The sequence below is a fragment of the Opisthocomus hoazin genome, chromosome 5 (assembly GCF_030867145.1).
Source record: "Opisthocomus hoazin isolate bOpiHoa1 chromosome 5, bOpiHoa1.hap1, whole genome shotgun sequence".
Lineage (NCBI taxonomy): Eukaryota > Metazoa > Chordata > Aves > Opisthocomiformes > Opisthocomidae > Opisthocomus > Opisthocomus hoazin.
This window is the reverse complement of record NC_134418.1, coordinates 74183924-74201882: the sequence shown is the minus strand read 5'-3', so window position 1 is coordinate 74201882 and position 17959 is coordinate 74183924. Positions and strand designations below refer to the sequence as shown.

Sequence of the window (17959 nt, the reverse complement as noted above, 5' to 3'; positions counted from 1 at the left end):
CATACAGAACTATTATCTTACTTAATATAGATGCCTCTTTGAATCCAAGATAAAGAGGAAAAATTAGAGAGGTAATATTTCAAAATCTTTGATCAATACTGGTTTACAGCAATAACTTTAATTGTACAGGAAAACTTTTTTTCCCTACTTTGGTAATTATGTTGCATAAAAATTTCCACAAGATGGTGCCATAGTCCTGTTTTAGAAAATACCACCTATTTTCTGTTGAATTGGTCTAACATTTAGAAGAAAACCTCACTTCACTTCATTGTTAAGATAACAAACAGTGATTTGCAATGTGTATTCTCAATTCTTTTTTTTTTTTTCGAAACAACTGGAAAAGTTCTATTGCAAAAGTCCAAAAATCCTTAACTAAAGTTTATCTCACATAATGGATCACTGTATGTTCTTCTGTTCGTATGTAAAATAGTTGATTTATATTCCATATAGTTAAAGAAATCATATTGTTAAAACACATAAATCACCTTTTACAGCGTAATGTCAAGCAGCTGCTTTCGCCGTCATTTGCAAGCTCTGCCAAAAAAATCTCCTTTTGTGATATCAAACTCCAAAAATCTTTTTAAGTGAAGTATTATAGCACAAAGAAACCTTGATAGGATACGCTACCAATTTACAAAGAGTAATAAATACATAAATCTAATCAAACCTCATGCTTCTTTGGTTTTATTATATAATGTTTATGGAAGTCTTACATCTACTTACATCTCTAAAGAGAAATTTTAATACAGCTTCAAATCATAAAACTGTGGTGTATCTTTGTATACTGGCTGGTCTCCATCTGTGCTGCTGGTCTTAAAGGGTGTTGGGTAAGGGCACTAAAACACTCAACACATCTCTTGCAGTCAAAGTCTGTGGACTTGCTTGCACATTTTAGTGTTTAGGATCAAACTGACCCTCGCTTTGTCAGTGTTAATAGAAACCATAATGTGTTGGTGCTCTCCAGCTCAGCATGAAAATTTAAATAAAAACAGCAAAAAAGGTACATATTTAAAACTGCATATTTAAGTTTTCCTTAAGACTTCTTCAACCGTACAGATGGTAAGATGGTATGTAAGAAAGCCACTTGGGTGCAATATGCAAGGCCCAGCTGGAATGTTTCCAACAGGATGTAAACCGCGGTCCTCAAGCTTGCACTTTAAAAAACATATTACTTAGCACACTGCTAACAAATGTCAACACAAAAACACACTGTTATAATGACTTCACTTTACAAAAGTAGGGGGGAAGCTATTGGAACAGTTTTTAAAACCAAAAATCAGGGCCAGGGAGAGAGAAATCAATACACAGGTGCATTAGAAAATATTTATTTAAAGGAATAAAAGCACTAGTGATCATTACAAGTTTGATATATTAAAAATTTAATGTTGTACAAACATACACATTAGTTCTGATATCCATAAGTCTACAGAGACCAGGTCTGAAGACCTGTGCTTTCACGTCTTCTCAGAGGTGCTGCTTGAGGTTTTCAACAACTCTGAAGTTTCTTCAATTCTGAAAATAAATAGCATTTAGACACACACACATACTTATTAAAATACGGTGAGAAATAATTGACTTGCCTTTAACTTTCTAATGAATCCAAAATACTAACAAGCAGCATGAAATCTCTTAGGTTTACTCTCATCCCCCCTTTTCCTCTGAAATTGGTTTGTATTTTAAATGCCTACCACATATCAACAAACCTTAAGTATGCATAAAGAAAGAAGTAACCCACACAATAACATTAAATCACAAAAAAGATTACAGCTTTTTTTCAGGCCAGACACTTATAGAATAGAAATCTCTCACTAAAGAAACATTATACAGGAATGCACTTTCCTCCAAGTGTAATAAAAATATTTCCTATAAAAAAATTTTCATTACAAATCTCAGGACTAGTATCATATACACCTTAATACAGTTACCACAATGCTCAGCCTAAAATTGGCTTTACTTCTCCTTAAATAATAAAAAAAGAGTTAAGACAATGTAGCCATTTTTTAGGAAGAAAAGTTTCAAGTACTATGGAATTCCTATCAGAAGATAAATAATATTCCTATTCCTTGTCAACCAGATTCTAAACACTCTTTAATCTCTAGTTAATACTATTAAGAACGTTTTCTATTGCTTTTTAGAAACCAAAACAGTGACTCATCCCACAAATACAGAACTGTAAGTGGATTTATTATCCAGCAGAGTCATAAGGAAATGCCACACCTGATGTAGAGACCTTTGAGGTTTGGAACACATATGTACGTTCTCTATATGCCTTAGTCCAGTACAACTCCCTCCTGGGAAATGAATTCCTGCTGCCCTTTCCTATTACTTACATTTTACTTATCCTTTCCATTCTTTGTCTTGTTGTCTCCTGCAATTTAAAGGCAAAAAAAGTTACTGAACTCTTCAAAGCTAACATTCTTCAGATGGACTTTCAACCTGAAAAATTCACAGAGAAAATGTGACTTTCAGCACTGTTTACATATCAAAAGGATTTTTATGAGACAGACCTAGATGTAGTTTTGCACAGTTCCCTTGTTTTCCACTAGCAGTATACTCAACTAAAAATAATGCTTACTTGTTCTCTTGACCTCAGAAGGGAAATCAGCTAAGCATTTGCCAGTTTTACTTACCTTTGAAATGTCTGTCAGACCATGAGAATTACTGGCCATGGCTTTGGGAGATGGATCTGTGAGTAACAGTGAACTGAATCCAGACAACTGATGAGGACTCTCTGGCATCTCCTCCTTCCTCTCTGTATCTATGGAGAAATGTCACTTTTGCCTTTTTGCTCTCTTATTGCAAGGTCAGCTATCAAATAGTTTGATTTACAATATGTAGTAACAGAAGAGAACGTATTGTTTAGAGATGGAAGAAGAAAAGCTACTGGTGAGGGTCCAAAACAGGTTTCTCATTTTCTTAAAACAAGGTAAGTGCATTATACTATGAATAACACATACAAGATAAAATCCAAAAAGATTACTAGGAATGCTACCTTTATTCTGAGTACAGTCAGATCAAGACTTATGGAAGTCTAATTACTGGGTCAAACATTTAATAGTAATTTCAAATCATTTATATTATTTTTACTGTAAACTGCCTGTTCAAACATGTCTTTAATTTGTGCTAAGTAACCTGCCTTATAAGCAGCAAAAATATAAACAAAATCCTCACCTTCTTGTTTAGCATAAAATTTGTATCAAGCTCTTGCTGTTTCCCCTAGTTACCCCACTGGGGTAGGTTTAGCATCCATTCAGCAGAAACAGTATTTTCTTTTACATTGGGAAGGCTTTGATATTCTTTGCAATTTTAAAATGCTATTGTCAGGGAAGAGAATTTAGGATTTAGAAAAAGAGGAAAAGCGTTCCCATATCTTTATTTTTAGTAAGGTCACCATCTATGGATCATACCTTTGGAACACGATTAGCTACACTGTTCTATATTTAAAATCATATTAAATTATTTTTAATCAATTAAAAGGCATTTCTCCAATACAGCTGTGTTTCCTGAAGAGCACTACAACCAAAAAGAGCATCAAAGCATTGTGAGTGCTATACATCTCATATAGCAGAGTTAAGACTGGCCGCGTAACTTGTATGCCTAAAATTTCCTGAATCATATTTTACAAAAACAGGAATAGCAAGTTCAGGAGAATTCTAGAAGTCTGAAAATAGAAGAAGTCTCTTTTAAAGACCATCAGCCTGCTTGCTGACTTCAGCACCAATAACATACCACTAAACTTACGAAAGGAAGTAAACACGTTGCAAGTTTTCTAAGGTCTGTAAAAAGAAGGTCCTATTTCTGAGACTTCAAAATTAAAACAAACTTTGACATAACCAAGAAACTGCCTTCCTAATTTCCATGGAAACTGGATTACTGCGATTCCCTTTTAATTTCAATGCAAGAGCCCAACACTGGACAAAAATGCCAAATAACTGAGAATGGGAAACAGAATATCCTCCTTACTACTGGTGGTAGAAATAACAGCTGCCATAGGAGAAACAGAATGGTATAAGGTAAGGGCTAAAGAGCCACCATTGAAGAAGAGAGCAGACTTATTTCTGGCCTGGGGAACGTTTTTAATTTCTTTCCCACTCAAGGCTGTTTCATTTACTTCTTGTATGTTATCAAAATTAAGTTGGAAATGGAAGAACGAGATTTTGTCTTGCTATGCAAAATAAGAAAGGTTAGCGAAAATGCTAGTTGGATAGCTGCTGCTTCAAAAGGGATGAAACTATTAAGAACATTCATCAGTGGACTAGATGACCCACAGAGGTCCCTTCCAACCCCAAACATTCTGTGATTCTGTGATTTGAAAAACAACATGGATTATGAAGGAAAATGTCCTGATTTGTCCTGAGTCCCATTATAAAAGTAAAAAACAACATCATAAATGTGACACTATTTTAATTCTAACAAACTCACGGCAGCAAATATAATTCTTTTTGCACTTACAAATAGTTTATTTTTAAAACATTATGACAACTGCTTTAAAGTGCAGTTAACATTATTGTTTTTCACAGCTTTAGCTATAGCACCTTAATCAAATATGCATCTTTGAGAATTTTAGTGGAGTTCTTTGTAACTGTTAATTACTATGCTATATATTTTCATTAATGCTTCAAAAACTATGTCGGTAAATAAAGCTTCTAAAGAATAAATTACAAACATGAAAGAACTAGCAGGGTAATTTCTAATTTGCAGCACACATTTAAATTCAGAGGTCACTAATTGCAATTGTCTACTTAAAACACATTATTCTAGTCAAGGTCAGCAAGAAGTGTTTAGCATATGATGTCAACTAAAAAGATACTCACCAGGAGAAACTGGAGCCCTACTAGAAGTACATTCTTGACTTATATTGCTTAAGTCTGCAGATAAGTCTTTCTGAAATAAAAGTTTACTGCGTTTTAGCCATGCACCATGTTTAAATCATCTTTTGACTGAACAAAAGTGTACTTAAGTATTAATTATGTATGCATTTGCTACACCATCCAGATATGTTGGCACTGCACAACTGTCTTTACGGGACTAAAAAATCCAAAATTTCCATACATACACTGCACTAAAAATCTAGTCTATTTCATGGGGGCTTTTTTAGTATCAATATTGCTGTTCCTAAACAGGTCAAAACCTGGTCCAAATATAGTGCATACAACTTAGGTAGGAGCAGAATGAACGAGACTATTCTTGGACTTTGCTAACAATTACATCTTGATATTGGCTGCTGTTACCTTAATAAAATAAGTGTACCTTCTACTTCTGGTTGATATTCAGAAATGCAGCTCCCCAGTCCTAAAAAATTAACCTATTGATGAACTGAAATTCATTCCACTTAAATGCCTACAACTGAAAAGTCTATTTTGAGCTAGTTTCCCAGGCTCCGAAATGAGAGAGGGCTCTTCTAAGAAAGAGTCTCAGTTTAATTCTGTTTTCCTATTTATGAACAACCTTTTTTAAGCTAGATTGAGTTCATGTTGTACTAACAACAAATGTTTTTGAGTGCAATATTCAAATTTGAAAATAAAAAAATCCAACGCTCATAAACAACGTTTAAGACTTCTTTCCACCAAGCACTTATTGCGATGATTTGAAAACTGAGCCTTTGGTAAAGTATGTCACTTTACGTACTAGAGTAACTATATTAGTTAACAGGGGAATATCATACCCAAATAAGTGAATGAGGGAGAAATAGTAGGTATTGTGCGGCAAGAAGCTGGAAAAAACCATAATAACAGATACCTCGGGGAAAAAAAAAAAAAGTATCTGCACTGACTACTTCTGCTCAATTCCTTTCATTGAAATGGATTTGGTAGCTTTCAGACTTTCCCAGAGCTAAATGCACAGCTGCTGCTCCTTTGGCAGCAGTGCAAGACAGATCTGAGAGTGTTCCTGCTATGCTGGTTAGATGCCAAAAGTTCCCTGAAAAATGCAAGAGTAAGAAGAAAGGAGTAATTCTGAATTGTTTCTGTATCTGTGAAGCACAACTTGGATGGAATTTCATGAAACAAAGAAGCAGCAATTCTCTGGCCCAAAGGATTATTTCTTGGCAGTTTTCAAACGCCTACTGCAAAAAAAGTCAGGGTTTTGAAGACTTCTTTTTTTTAAATATAAAAAACAGCTTCTTTTGCTTTGAAAAAGAGACAAGCAACAATGCCACACAAACTAAATTTGAACTTGTTTCTGCAGATGACTTCTTTCAGTAACATGCAGTACAGAAATATAACTATCTTACTGGAAATTTTTGAGTGATATAAATGTTTAGTATTTTCCAAATACTATTCCCAATCTTTGAACAACTGCAATAAATACGCTACTGAAGTAATAATAAACCAAATTTACAGAAATAAAAGAACAAGCCTAGTCTGAAACACAAGCTTTCCCATGCTGCTACTATCATAAATACAGCAACCATCTCTTGAAGAGAATACACTTGAAATGGTAGCAAAACCATCTATGGTTGTTCAGCGGAAAGTTTCTTGAGACTGCTAGCAGAATAAAACATTATCACCAGTGGTGTTATTTGGACATATGTCTACTGATAATTAAATTACAATATCCATAAGAAATTGATTTCAAATGGTAAATCACTTGAGCCATTACAGACCTGAAACTCAAGAAAAAAGTGATTGACAATGTCAATCCTCATCAATTGAACTGCAACCTTTAGAAATAACCTAGTGATTAGTCCGAACACTTCAAGACTTTGCATAACTAGCACACCTTCAAGGTACACAGAAGAAAACCCACATCTTGTATACAAGCATTAGCGACATTTTCAAATTTGCAGGGCCCGCACACATTTTTTCAACATTTTTACAACTACAGAGAAAAATGCAACACTGATCAACTATTTTCCACGCAAGTTTTCAACCTCTGGAAAGCATCTGACAGTATCTGAAGGATACACGAGATACACATGCAAACGCACTTCGAAATTAAGCACATGATCACAAAAATGCTATGGTTCACTGCATCTCAAAATACTTGCATGTGTACACATATGAAATTACATAATGCGCATACAAGGACCTTTCAACAGCACGAAAAATAGCAAGAGTCTTAATACAACAAAATACTTGATTTTCTCTGACAAAAATGCCAAATGTAGTCATCACAACTGTAGCACTTTTACACATTTAAAAATGCAATGAATATCATGGACAAGAAACAGGAAGGTTGGAGAGACACGCAAAATGGAGAAAGACCATCGATTAGGCTAGGAATTTTGAATAGCCACAAACTAAGAACGGGACTAAAATAAACTTTTCCATTAATCTTGTATTTTCCATTCAGTACACCACCTTTCTTTGTCAACATTAATTATATAGATTGAAGACTTAATTTTCCAAAGGGAATATCTGTATCTGATTAAAGTTTGAAACATTAAAAAAACACAGATATTCAACTGCATCAACAGCAAGTAGATATTCAACTGTATCAACAGCAGCAACATTTGCAGGCCAGTATAAGAAAATTCAAAATAATGCAGACCAGAGTAAGTAAACTCTTAAATGTGTCACTAGCATGATGAAACTCTCAACTACAGAAACATTACGCTTTCAAAGACAACATAATTAAAAGTCTTCAAAAGCTTCCTTCTACAAGTTCACTAGGAAATAAAAAAACCACACATTCATTACTAATGAAAATAGGCTTAGCTATACGTGCTGTTCCTGCAAGGAAACAATTTCCAATGAAGAGCTTCGCTCCAGAGCATGAGAAAACAACAGAACTTCACAGTTAAGAAACAAGTACCACCAACTCCATAAATAGCACTTCCATTCAGATCATGCCTCTAAAAATAGTGAAAAAAGCATACATCAGGAGGCAGGAAGAGCAGAAACAGGCTGGTAACACTGTGTGTGGGTGATTTTTGTTACAGAAGGGAAACGTAAATTAACATACCTTTCTGGATTGCAACAACAGTTCTGTTTCAAGAAGCAAAACTCGACTCAACAAGTTATTCCAGTCCTTCTCATCTATGATCACCTTCCCTTTCAGCTTCTCTTCTAAAACGTGTAGTTTATCTTCCATACAATCTAGCTTATGAAGCTTTTCCTGGCAATCAGCAAGCTGACTCTTTAGGAACTCAATCTGAGAATTATCTTCTATGACCTGAAAATACGGATAAGATCATGTCCTCTAATTAGAAAACAGATATAATTCATCATTTGATCAATGAAATTAAGTGGAATCTTTCTGAAGTTCAGTAATCACATTCTGCTACATTAGAAAATTATTTTTCTTTTGGAATTGCCATAATATTCATGGAACTCAGCTTTTAAAGAAACTGTTGACAGAACTGGCTCTTGAAACGACGACATAATTTAACTGGCTTTTTTCAATATATTTATTATATATCTGTTAGTTATACTTAAGGAGCATCCAGCTATCTTGTTAAAACCTTTATCTTTTCTGAAAAGTTCTGTAACAACAGTTAAAAATACAGACAGCATCTTAAAACAAAAGTTCTTACTTGTTCACATTTAACTTCCACAACATCATGATCTAGGCACAATTCTTCTTCACTACCTCCCTGTGCTGGAAGGGGTAGTGGATGAAGGTCACCACTAACTTCATTTCCTGAGTGCCGTTCTACGTGAGGCTTCTTCTGAGTATGTTGGGGAAAAAAAAGAATTCACTGGTGTTATTCATTACAAGAACATTTCATTTCATCAGCCAAGTAACTGACACTAAAGACCTATCATTTTAGTATTTATTTATTTATATTAAAATGACAATCTTATCCCAACTGGCTGCAAAACATAGAAAGCAACAGCACGCAGTTTAATTTAAAAAAACATATAGACATGAAAGAGCTGTAAAACAAACATGCACACGCTTTACCCTATGTACTGTGTACCTTGGTTCCTTTCCATAAACAGTAATGAAGGCATTAATGTCCTCTCTTATTGTAAGGGTTGTTAAGATTTCAAAGTGTGGATTGGAAGGTATGAATCTCACTGTATGTATTAACATATGTATACATAGTTCCAACATCAAAACCACCACTCAAACATTCAGGAAAAAAAAAAGTTTAACTAGGTAGATTAGAACTCTCTCTTGACAACTGCCAGGAAAACAGCCCTACTAGATACATCCTTTGAATGCTTCCCTTCTTCCCTTTAAAAGAACAAAATGAGACAAATTTCACCTTCCTTTCCAGTTTCATAGAGTCCTACGATCACTACCAACCAAAACCAAAATCACCTAATGATTAAGAACCCACAGTTACTAGTTTTGTGCAGCATCTTAACACTTACAGTTCCTAAATGTTTTAGTGAAACTGAAACCCTCCTCTGCTAGGAAATTCTTAATACACACGCACATATCCCCATTCGGTTCTACCATTCAGCAACCAGAAGTGCCAGATAATTCATTCAAAATATTTTCTTTGCGAAATTTTCCTCGCTGCCAAAAGCAGTATTTTCCTTCTAAATAGAAGTCACCAACTTTTAATGGGCAGTCACAGTCCTAAAAGTTTTGTACAATTTTACTTTGCACCCTTGTAACAGAAAATATTAGGAAAGCTGTTTCTTCCACAGGCCAAGAGTAGCTTAACACACAAAATCAAGTGCTACTCTTGTAAAGCTAAAGCCAAGAGGAACGTTACATTAAGAAATCATTGCTGAACAGATTCAGACAAAAAAGCAAAAAATTATTTTGAAAGCTACGTTGAAAACATTGCAATGTTAGGCCTTCACTTCAATAACCAAATCGAATGTATATTCTTTTTCCAGCTGCATCTTCACTTTCACTGCTGTCCCTCCATTTGATCAAATTCAAACAGAAAACAACAGTATTAGATCGTCAAGGTCAAGACTTTGAGATCAACTACTCAGCAAAAGAGAGAAGGAATATCCTCTGTACTTTAGCTACTATTTCAGTCAACCGTACTTTGAGGGGCGTGAGGGGGGGGGAAGTCTGATCAAACTTTAAAACCTAAAAGAAAGCACATATTCCAGAAAGAATCTGACTTGCTACAAACAAGATTAACTTTTAGACATACAACATAAAAACTTTTTTCATACCTGCTTGGAATTCAGAGCACTGCCACAAGGATCAGCAAGGACATTATCACAATTCGACCATACTTCATATTTAAAAGATCTGAGTTTTTTCCTTGTTTGGGATTTAACCTTCAAAGTGAAGAGAAAGTATGACGCTTCCAACACAGGAATATTTTCCAAGGGAGGGAGGGGGGAAAGTGGAGCACGGGGACGAGATGACACATCCCATTTTCTGCTATCATTAACAGGCAGGAATACTGCATGGCATACACATAAACACATTTAAACCTTTGCAGTACAGTAGTATCTAAAAAACAAAAATTAAGCATGACCCAAATTTACAGAGAAAACAGATCTGAAAGTGAATGCTGTATTCATACACTCATTAATGCCTATGCAAGGCTGCATCAAGTTCGGGGCAGAGAGAAAAGACAACTTGTACCAGAGTTGAAAGACAAATGAATATGACAAAAATGTAGTTATTGGTCACTTTCGGGGGCATAAAGTATACAGAAGTCGTGAAGACTGTTATAAACTCAAACAAAATCCTGTAAAATATGAAGACTGAAAATTCCTTTTATTAAAGCATACACTGATACACAGCATACACTGATAAAAAAATGCCTTAATGTAAACCAAATATGATTAATAAAAATAATCAGATTTGAGATGTATACCACTGAAACACAAATACAAGTGGCATGTTTAAATTGTTACCAGAACTTCAACATATCCAATGGTTTTGCTTTGTTTTTAAATCTGCCTGCAAAGTCTACCAAGCTACACAAACATTCACTACGTTGAGAAGTGTAAAAGAAACTATCACTTACGGTAAGGATACCAAGTACCAGATTTATCTTCACTCTAGTATTTTTTTGTTTATACCATGAAGCATTGGCAGCTTCGTATCTTTTGTATACACGATGGCACTCAAGCATCTTACAACGGATCTTCATACTAATTTTCCCCCTATTTTGACTATCCGTGATGCTGCACCTTCATGTAAACTGCTCTTCAGCTTCTACCTGCAGCATCAAGCATGTCAAAAGAAACATCTCATAATAAAGTTATCATTTAATCAGTACCTTATTCGAGTTACTTAATTCCTTATGTTTTTTCACCACACAGTTGATAATGTCACAAAGAATCTGCATTTTTCTTTCCGCAAAGCCAAACTGAAGAAACTGCTGTTTTGTTAAAACTGGTTTATATTGAAATTGATCTCGAAGAAGCTGTAACAAAATACGAGCTAACTTCACTTTCAAAATCACCACACAATTTTTTGTAGAAGTGGCATGCCCAGGTTCTTATTTTTCTACAGTGTTTTCTTTCATTCTGCACTTCAGCAGTTAAACCTTTTCTCATTTGGTTACTCACATACTCTCAGCTGTTTCTTCTAACTAGACTTTCAACATATCACTTCCAGAAACATTTCATTCACACCACTCTTGCAAAGTTTAACTCACACTCTTAAGATTTTGAAATAAATGACTGTAGATATTAATATTTAAAAACTTAAACAAAAACTTTCCAAACTGAATGCACAATAAAAAGTTGTATTAATCTCAGCAAATGCATCAGAGGGCTAAGTACAGTTCTCACAGAGCCTCTTTGTAAAGGAGTCTCTGTCCTCCTCAGACGGAAAACTACTCCGAGTAAGCTAATATTCGTTAATACATCAAGCCACCTTTTATAAAAACGTGCTTATGGATATTTTTAAGGACAATTTAAAATTATTTTCATTCAGTTAAGAATTTGATTTGATTCCGATCTATAAATTGTTAAGAACTGGAATATATATTAATTTTGCATGGTGATTTAAAATAACTATTTCTTAATTGTGTTTCAATTACAATTATTGAAGTTTGTTGTGATTTTTTGCTGGTTATGATTTCTTCTCAGGTGACTTCTGTAAAAACGTATTGTGTAATAAATATTTTGGTACTCTTCACAACTAATGTAAAACGCAATAATATTACTGATTCTGCAATTGTCTCAAAATTGAGACTTGGCTAATAATATCCAGCCTTATTTTCATGAAAATCTGAATAAAGATTTGCCACACAGTGACTTACTACTCATCTTAAATTCTAACAGAATCACAGTTCGCATTCATTCCCAAAAATTTTCCACTTTCTAGTAAAACTCTTATGTTTAATTTTTTTATGAGGCCACACTCGAAACTGTGTCTCTTCTGCAAAGAACATGAAGACAGATACCTTATAAATAGCTTCAATAAAACGTAAGTCACTCTTTGCTGTGAGTTCTACATCACACTTCACCAAAAGTTCTGCTATATAAGTTGAAAAATATGTAAAAGAATAGCTGATGATGGGCAAAAATGCAGCTGGATCACCCTTTACTAACCTATTGAGAAACAGAAGTATTTTACACAGCAGAAGACAACAAAAGCCTTTCATTACATGAATTCAAACATTTAACTTGAGTGGTATTTGAATATAGCCAGCATGTTATACCCAAGTATCTCCTTCACTTAAAGGTTTTTTACAAGGCATATCTCATTCAGCAGTCTTTACTGTTACCTGTAAAATATTCACAACTCTTTTGTGACCCTCATATAATTTTAACATTGTCAAGTCTAAAACCCACCAGCATTTCCATCTCAACATTCAACACTTTTTTTTTTTTTTAAACTCTTCACAGGATGAAATTTCCTGAAGAAAGTTTTGCTAGCACTTACAAAGAAATTATAAAGGTGAGGGATTAATCAAAGTGAAAAACAACAGAGGAAAGAAGAGCAAGGTAGTGATATACTTTAGGATTATTCTAAGGATTGCTCAGAATAGCAAAACTGCACCCTCTTATCTTCCAGTTCACGTGTACCAAACCCCAACTTCCCATAGACATATGCTGTGCTTACTCATCACTGAGTGCAATGCTAATATTTATACATATCTTGTTTACATGTCGTCTTGTCATCATTTATTAGCAAAAATTTATTCACACTGCCGCTTACACTGTATAATCCACATCTCTTGGATAATTTAACAAGCGAAGTCCTTGCTCTATTTTTCTTAAACTTCCTTTTAGGTCTCCTGTTGCCATTATTCCAAATGCTATTCTTCTTTCAGATTATGAAATAAATGTAACATAGCTCATTCTCCTCCTTAAAAAAAAAAAGGCAAAATAAAAGAAACAAAAAAAAATGCACACAAAAATTACAAAATGCAACAGAATTATCACTGAAATTCAGAGGTTTTTGCTCCTCTTTTCTAGCCACTACTATTTCCAAAGTGTTAGAATATAGCACAGAGCTAGGGCTCGATACCAATTATCGATCATCACCTTCTTTCATGCTAAATAGGATCAAGTTATAATCCTCAATCTGATCAACTACCAAAGATCCTTAAAGATAAACATATTAAAAATTTAGGGCTGGCTAAATCCCCTAAAACCGAGCAAAAAAAAGTTTCTTTGCTGTTTCAAAGGAGCAGAAACTCCACAAGTAGTAAAAACCTTTTGCATCCTTTGGTTTAGAATGCTTCTTACTCTCTTCTTCACTGGCTAAAAGAGCAATGTTTGGATGTGTCAACAGAAGGCAGAACTAGCAACTCATCACAGCCAATACTTCTCTATTTAGATGATCTTTTTTTTAGAAAAAAAAATTAGAAGGGAGAGGGGAAGACAACAAAACGGAATCAGCAAAGCATGAAATCACCATCTACCAGAGGGATAAATAAGTACAGAAAGCTCACACTTTTAACACGTTTTACTGAACAGAACCGATTAGTAAATTCTTAAAAAAGAAAAAAAAAAAAAAAAAGAAAGAAATTGCCATAAGAGATCTAAGAACCCTGGCAACTCCCCCTGGCTGGCAGACAGTACGAAGAAACACCTGAAGCAGTACATTCAAGTATCAGTACTAATAATATAGAACTTTGTCCCTCACTCCATTGCTTCAAAGTACATTCATATTTAGAGATAGCCTACGAGTACTATGTACTGTATTCTACAACCATTTGTTTATAAGCAACCCGTATTAGTTCTTCTACAACACAAGACTTTAAAAGCACAAACTGGATGATAGGCCAACTCTCGAGTCACTACTGAAAACAAATGGCCTACATCTTAGCACTCTGGACAGACTGACAGAACTTAAGAAAGTTTATCAGCAAACTGCCAAACTCAATGTTTTTTGAATGCTTTAGAGAGAGAAAAAAAAAAGTACAGAAGTACAGAAAGTTAACACTTCTCACAGAAAGAGTTCTCCTTCCTCACATCCTTGAGATCTGCTTGTGACTGACTTGATCTTCTACAGTACTTCCCCCAAACACTTCAGTAGAAGTCACAACATGAGCTATAAAACCTTTGAACAGAAATTTACTGTTCAATTTTCTGCTAGAAACTGGGTGATAATTATCTGACACTGTCTTCACTGAGTTTCTTTTCTTGACAGAAAATAACTACTCTGAAGCCTACCAATCCAAGCAGTGAAGAGGCATTGGCTGACAGGCTATACATCAAGATAGTCTCAAGATACAGAATTCCGTATCATTTCTCTTGCTGATCCATGAGATTCAGACCAAAAGACCACGTTCCAAAGTGATTATGTCCAGCCTCATCAGAAATCAACTCTGATGGGTAGTTGAGCTTGCAGCTTTGTTATTTGGTCCAATGCATTAAGCAATGAGTCTTTTTGAAAGGAACTTCTTGACCACACACTTCACTTACAGTAAAAAAACCAAACAAACAAAAACAAATAAGCAAAAAACCCCCAACAAAACCCACCAAACCACAACCAGTTAAAGCTTCCACTCACAACGGTCTGGGTTTGTTGGGGTTTTTTTCTGCTTGTGCCTCTATGGTCTTTAAATCAGCAATCTTCAAGAAGATAAAGATCTTCATATGTGTTCTGCCCTTGTTGAAGTATTTCCTTCCTATTTAATTATTAGATTCTTCTTCTTTAATCATTAGGTTCTGGGTCATTAGTCACAGTAAATGTAAGTACACAACACTCACTGTTAAAGGCTAGGGACAATTTAACCTCAAGTATTTGGAAATGGAGGCAGCTGTTCTTCCTGCGTTACCTTACAAAGTGACCCATCCTATGGTTTTGCAAATTTAACCAGATCTCAAGACAAGTCTCAAAGAATCTGACATAAAACCGAAACTCTAATCTGCAACGCAAATACTCACAGAAGACACTCTCACAGGTATTCACCTAATCACGTAAGGCTGTTTCCCAAGAGCATCAACAATCCTTTCTACGCTGGACCTCTGGATGCAAAATTGGCAACTACTGTCACTACAAACTGAATAGCTCAGAAGATCATAAAAATAACAGAGTTAAGTCAGCAGAAAATATTTCAACATCTTGGGAAGGTGAACACTGTAAAAAGCGGCACACAGCTTTTGCCTGTAGGAATTTCTGAAAGAACAGTTACAGAACATCGGCTACCCAGAATAAAATCAGGTATCACAAAGACTGAAGAGACAATAACCTAGAACCGCAAGTGGTTTAAAGAACAACTTTCAAAATTGCATATGGTATTCAAAGAACTAAAGAATGTAAAAAAAAAAGGCTCAAAAAAACCATGCAAGTTACCAAGAAGATACTCTGAAATCTCTAAGAAAAGAGACTTTTGATTTCTTCAAATTGCACTTAGACTCTTCTGTTACACGCGGCGTCCAGCGCCCAGGATGCTCGCAAACGGCCGGTTGCCCCGGGGGCCACCGACACGTCGCCAGCGAACAGAGCGCGGCCCTGGCAGGGCCGGCTGCGCTCCCGGGACCCCAACAGCGCGCTGAGGCGAGCTCGCAAGAGCGGGACCGGGGCTGGGTCTCCCCCCGCCCTTCCTCGCCCGGCCGGAGACCGGGCCTCGCCGTCCCTGCGGGGAGGGAAGGCCCCGAACTAGGAGCCGTCCCCTCAGAGGGAGCAGACCGCCGCCCCGAAGAGGTCCCGACGCTCACCCGCGCCGGCCGGGCGCGGCCCCTCCCAGCCTCCCCTCAGGCCTCGGCCGGCCCGCGGCGGCACCCAGCACGCGCGCAGCCCGAACCTGCGGCCACGAGACCCAACGGCCGCTTCCGCTTCCCGCGCGTCCCTCCGCCGTGACGTCACTTCCAGCAACAACAGCAAACGTCAAACCCGCCCGGCAGGAGACGGGGCGCGGCACCGGTCTCCCTGCGTGCCGGCGGGGCCTCCCTGGCTGCCCCCCCGCCTCTCCCCGCCGCCGGGGGCCGTTCAGCCCCTCCCCGCCCGGCGAGGCTCACGCACCGACTCGGGCCGGGCTCGTCGCGGCGGCGGTTGGGACCTGAGCTCGCACAGGTACGGGCCCCGCGGAGCTTCCTCAGCGGGGCGGGCGGACGGACGGGCGGCGCGCCCAATCGAGAGCCGGGTGCGTTGAGGCGGCCCAATGGTGCGGGGGGGGGCGGCAACGCCGGGCCCGTCCCGCCGAGCGGGGGGCGGCCGTGCCCCTGCCGAGGCCCCGGCTCGGCGCTGCGGGGAGAAGGCGGCGAGCAGGGCGGCCCTCGGCCGAGGGCGGGAGGGCAGCCGCGGCCCGTGGCGGAGGGGGCTCCCTGGGGCGGTCTCGTCGGCTGGGGCGGCCGCGGGCATGAGGGACCGGCCGCGGCCCTGGACCCGCCGGCGTGGCTGCCGCGAGTCAGGCTGGGAAGGCTCTGGGCCGGGGGGAATCCGCAGGCCTCGGGGGCCGGTGCGGCTGCACGGGCGAAGCTGCAGCTGCGGTGACACGGGAGGAAGGGACGCGTTCCTGTTGGGGCGGTTGTGGTCGCAAGGCCGCGGCTGTAGGGCTCGGTTCTCGTAAAGTGGAGGGCATTTATGTCGAGATATAAATAATGTTTTCTTTAATAAACTAGAAGCCGGTACCAGTACAGCATTAATCTAGCTTACGTTTAGCTTTTAGTACCCTGTCGCGCTCTTCAGCGCCGTAGAAGAATTGATTACCCAGTAACAAGGTGAGATGATTAAAATGGAAATCAGACTCTGACAGGTACCAGACAGAGCCAGAGAAGATCAGCAACTTATAAACAAGCTTCATGTTATTTTCACAGTGATAGTTATTACAGCCAAGCTATCAATTACCAGGTAAAGTTACCCAATTGAAAGTTTGGAAACCTATGTTTCAGTGGCCTGTTGAATCTGGAGATTGAAAATGTATGCTCAAGATAATTTAAAAATTCCGTTCTAGACACCATTACTTAAAGGATTTTATAATAACAGTGAGTTTACTCATCTTGTTTTATGAGTGAGTTCTTCATCGTGGATTACTACAAAGCCTAAAGTAATTGCATGATGGGGAAAATTAAAATGTGATCTAACAAATGGCATATAAGCTGCTGAAGAGCTACACACATATTAAAGCTTGCAGCAGCTGGTTCTAGAATGGTTTAAATTGTGTCTCATACCGTTTCTTTGAAATTTCTTCATTTGGTACTTAAAATGGTATGATATTTTTTAATAATTTCTTATGTTAAAAAATACTTTTTAAAACGATTTCTGCAGTCATATCTTCTGTATAAGTATGTGAGTACATTATAAGGCTAGTTTCTTGAATGATATAGTGCTTTTTTTCTGTCTTGGAGCCACTTCTACTGCTAAATAATTTAGAAGTGATTATGTTGTTGGTGATGTATAGCAATTACCGATTTTTTGTGTGAGCACCAAGAAGAACTGTTGATATTCTTGTCAGCTCAGTATTGCTCAATACAATGTATTTTGTGAACAGGAACTTCTAGCTGAATATTGCAATAAAGATATTAAAGTAGCAACAAAAATGTGGATATTTGATTTAGGGATAAGTAAGAAAACTTGATCGTCTGTGACCGCCACCATACTCTTTACAAGTAGTGCATATAGAACAGAAGGATAATTGGACTTTGAAGAGGTTTGAAAGCTATTATAAAATTGCCAGGTGCTTATCTGATAGCATAAAGTTCAGTTGATAATTGACTTGGCACACCCTTTCTGTGAA

General features: G+C 37.5%; 2 protein-coding genes across 18 annotated transcripts in view; one reads left to right on the top strand and one right to left on the bottom strand.

Annotated features, from left to right (window-relative positions):
- Window positions 1-774: 774 nt before the first annotated feature.
- CEP44 (centrosomal protein 44) lies at window positions 775-16302 on the bottom strand. Of its 11 annotated transcripts, XM_075421749.1 has the most exons (12): window positions 15942-15986; window positions 15168-15248; window positions 12988-13137; window positions 12230-12377; window positions 11096-11242; window positions 10032-10139; window positions 8477-8617; window positions 7906-8115; window positions 4815-4884; window positions 2631-2758; window positions 2331-2368; window positions 775-1512 (listed from the first exon to the last, which is right to left on the bottom strand). In XM_075421749.1, the coding sequence occupies exons 3-12, from the start codon at window positions 13074-13076 to the stop codon at window positions 1455-1457; spliced, it is 1137 nt and encodes a 378-aa protein (XP_075277864.1). In that variant the 5' UTR covers window positions 13077-13137; window positions 15168-15248; window positions 15942-15986; the 3' UTR covers window positions 775-1454. The 11 variants fall into 11 exon arrangements, 10 of the variants coding, with proteins under 10 accessions (XP_075277864.1, XP_075277867.1, XP_075277863.1 ...); XM_075421752.1 differs by lacking the exons at window positions 15168-15248; window positions 15942-15986 and adding an exon at window positions 16246-16302; XM_075421748.1 differs by lacking the exons at window positions 15168-15248; window positions 15942-15986 and adding an exon at window positions 16028-16073.
- The window catches only part of FBXO8 (F-box protein 8), a 17858-nt gene continuing 16104 nt past the window's right edge, over window positions 16206-17959 (top strand). For 2 of the 7 annotated variants that reach the window (XM_075421761.1, XM_075421763.1), the window contains exons 1-2: window positions 16555-16943; window positions 17040-17073. The gene's annotated coding sequence lies outside the window, so the exon portion shown is untranslated. Of the gene's footprint in view, window positions 16367-16554; window positions 16944-17039; window positions 17074-17959 lie in introns of those variants that run through there. The other 5 variants (XM_075421760.1, XM_075421764.1, XM_075421758.1 and 2 more) reach the window with 4 other exon arrangements.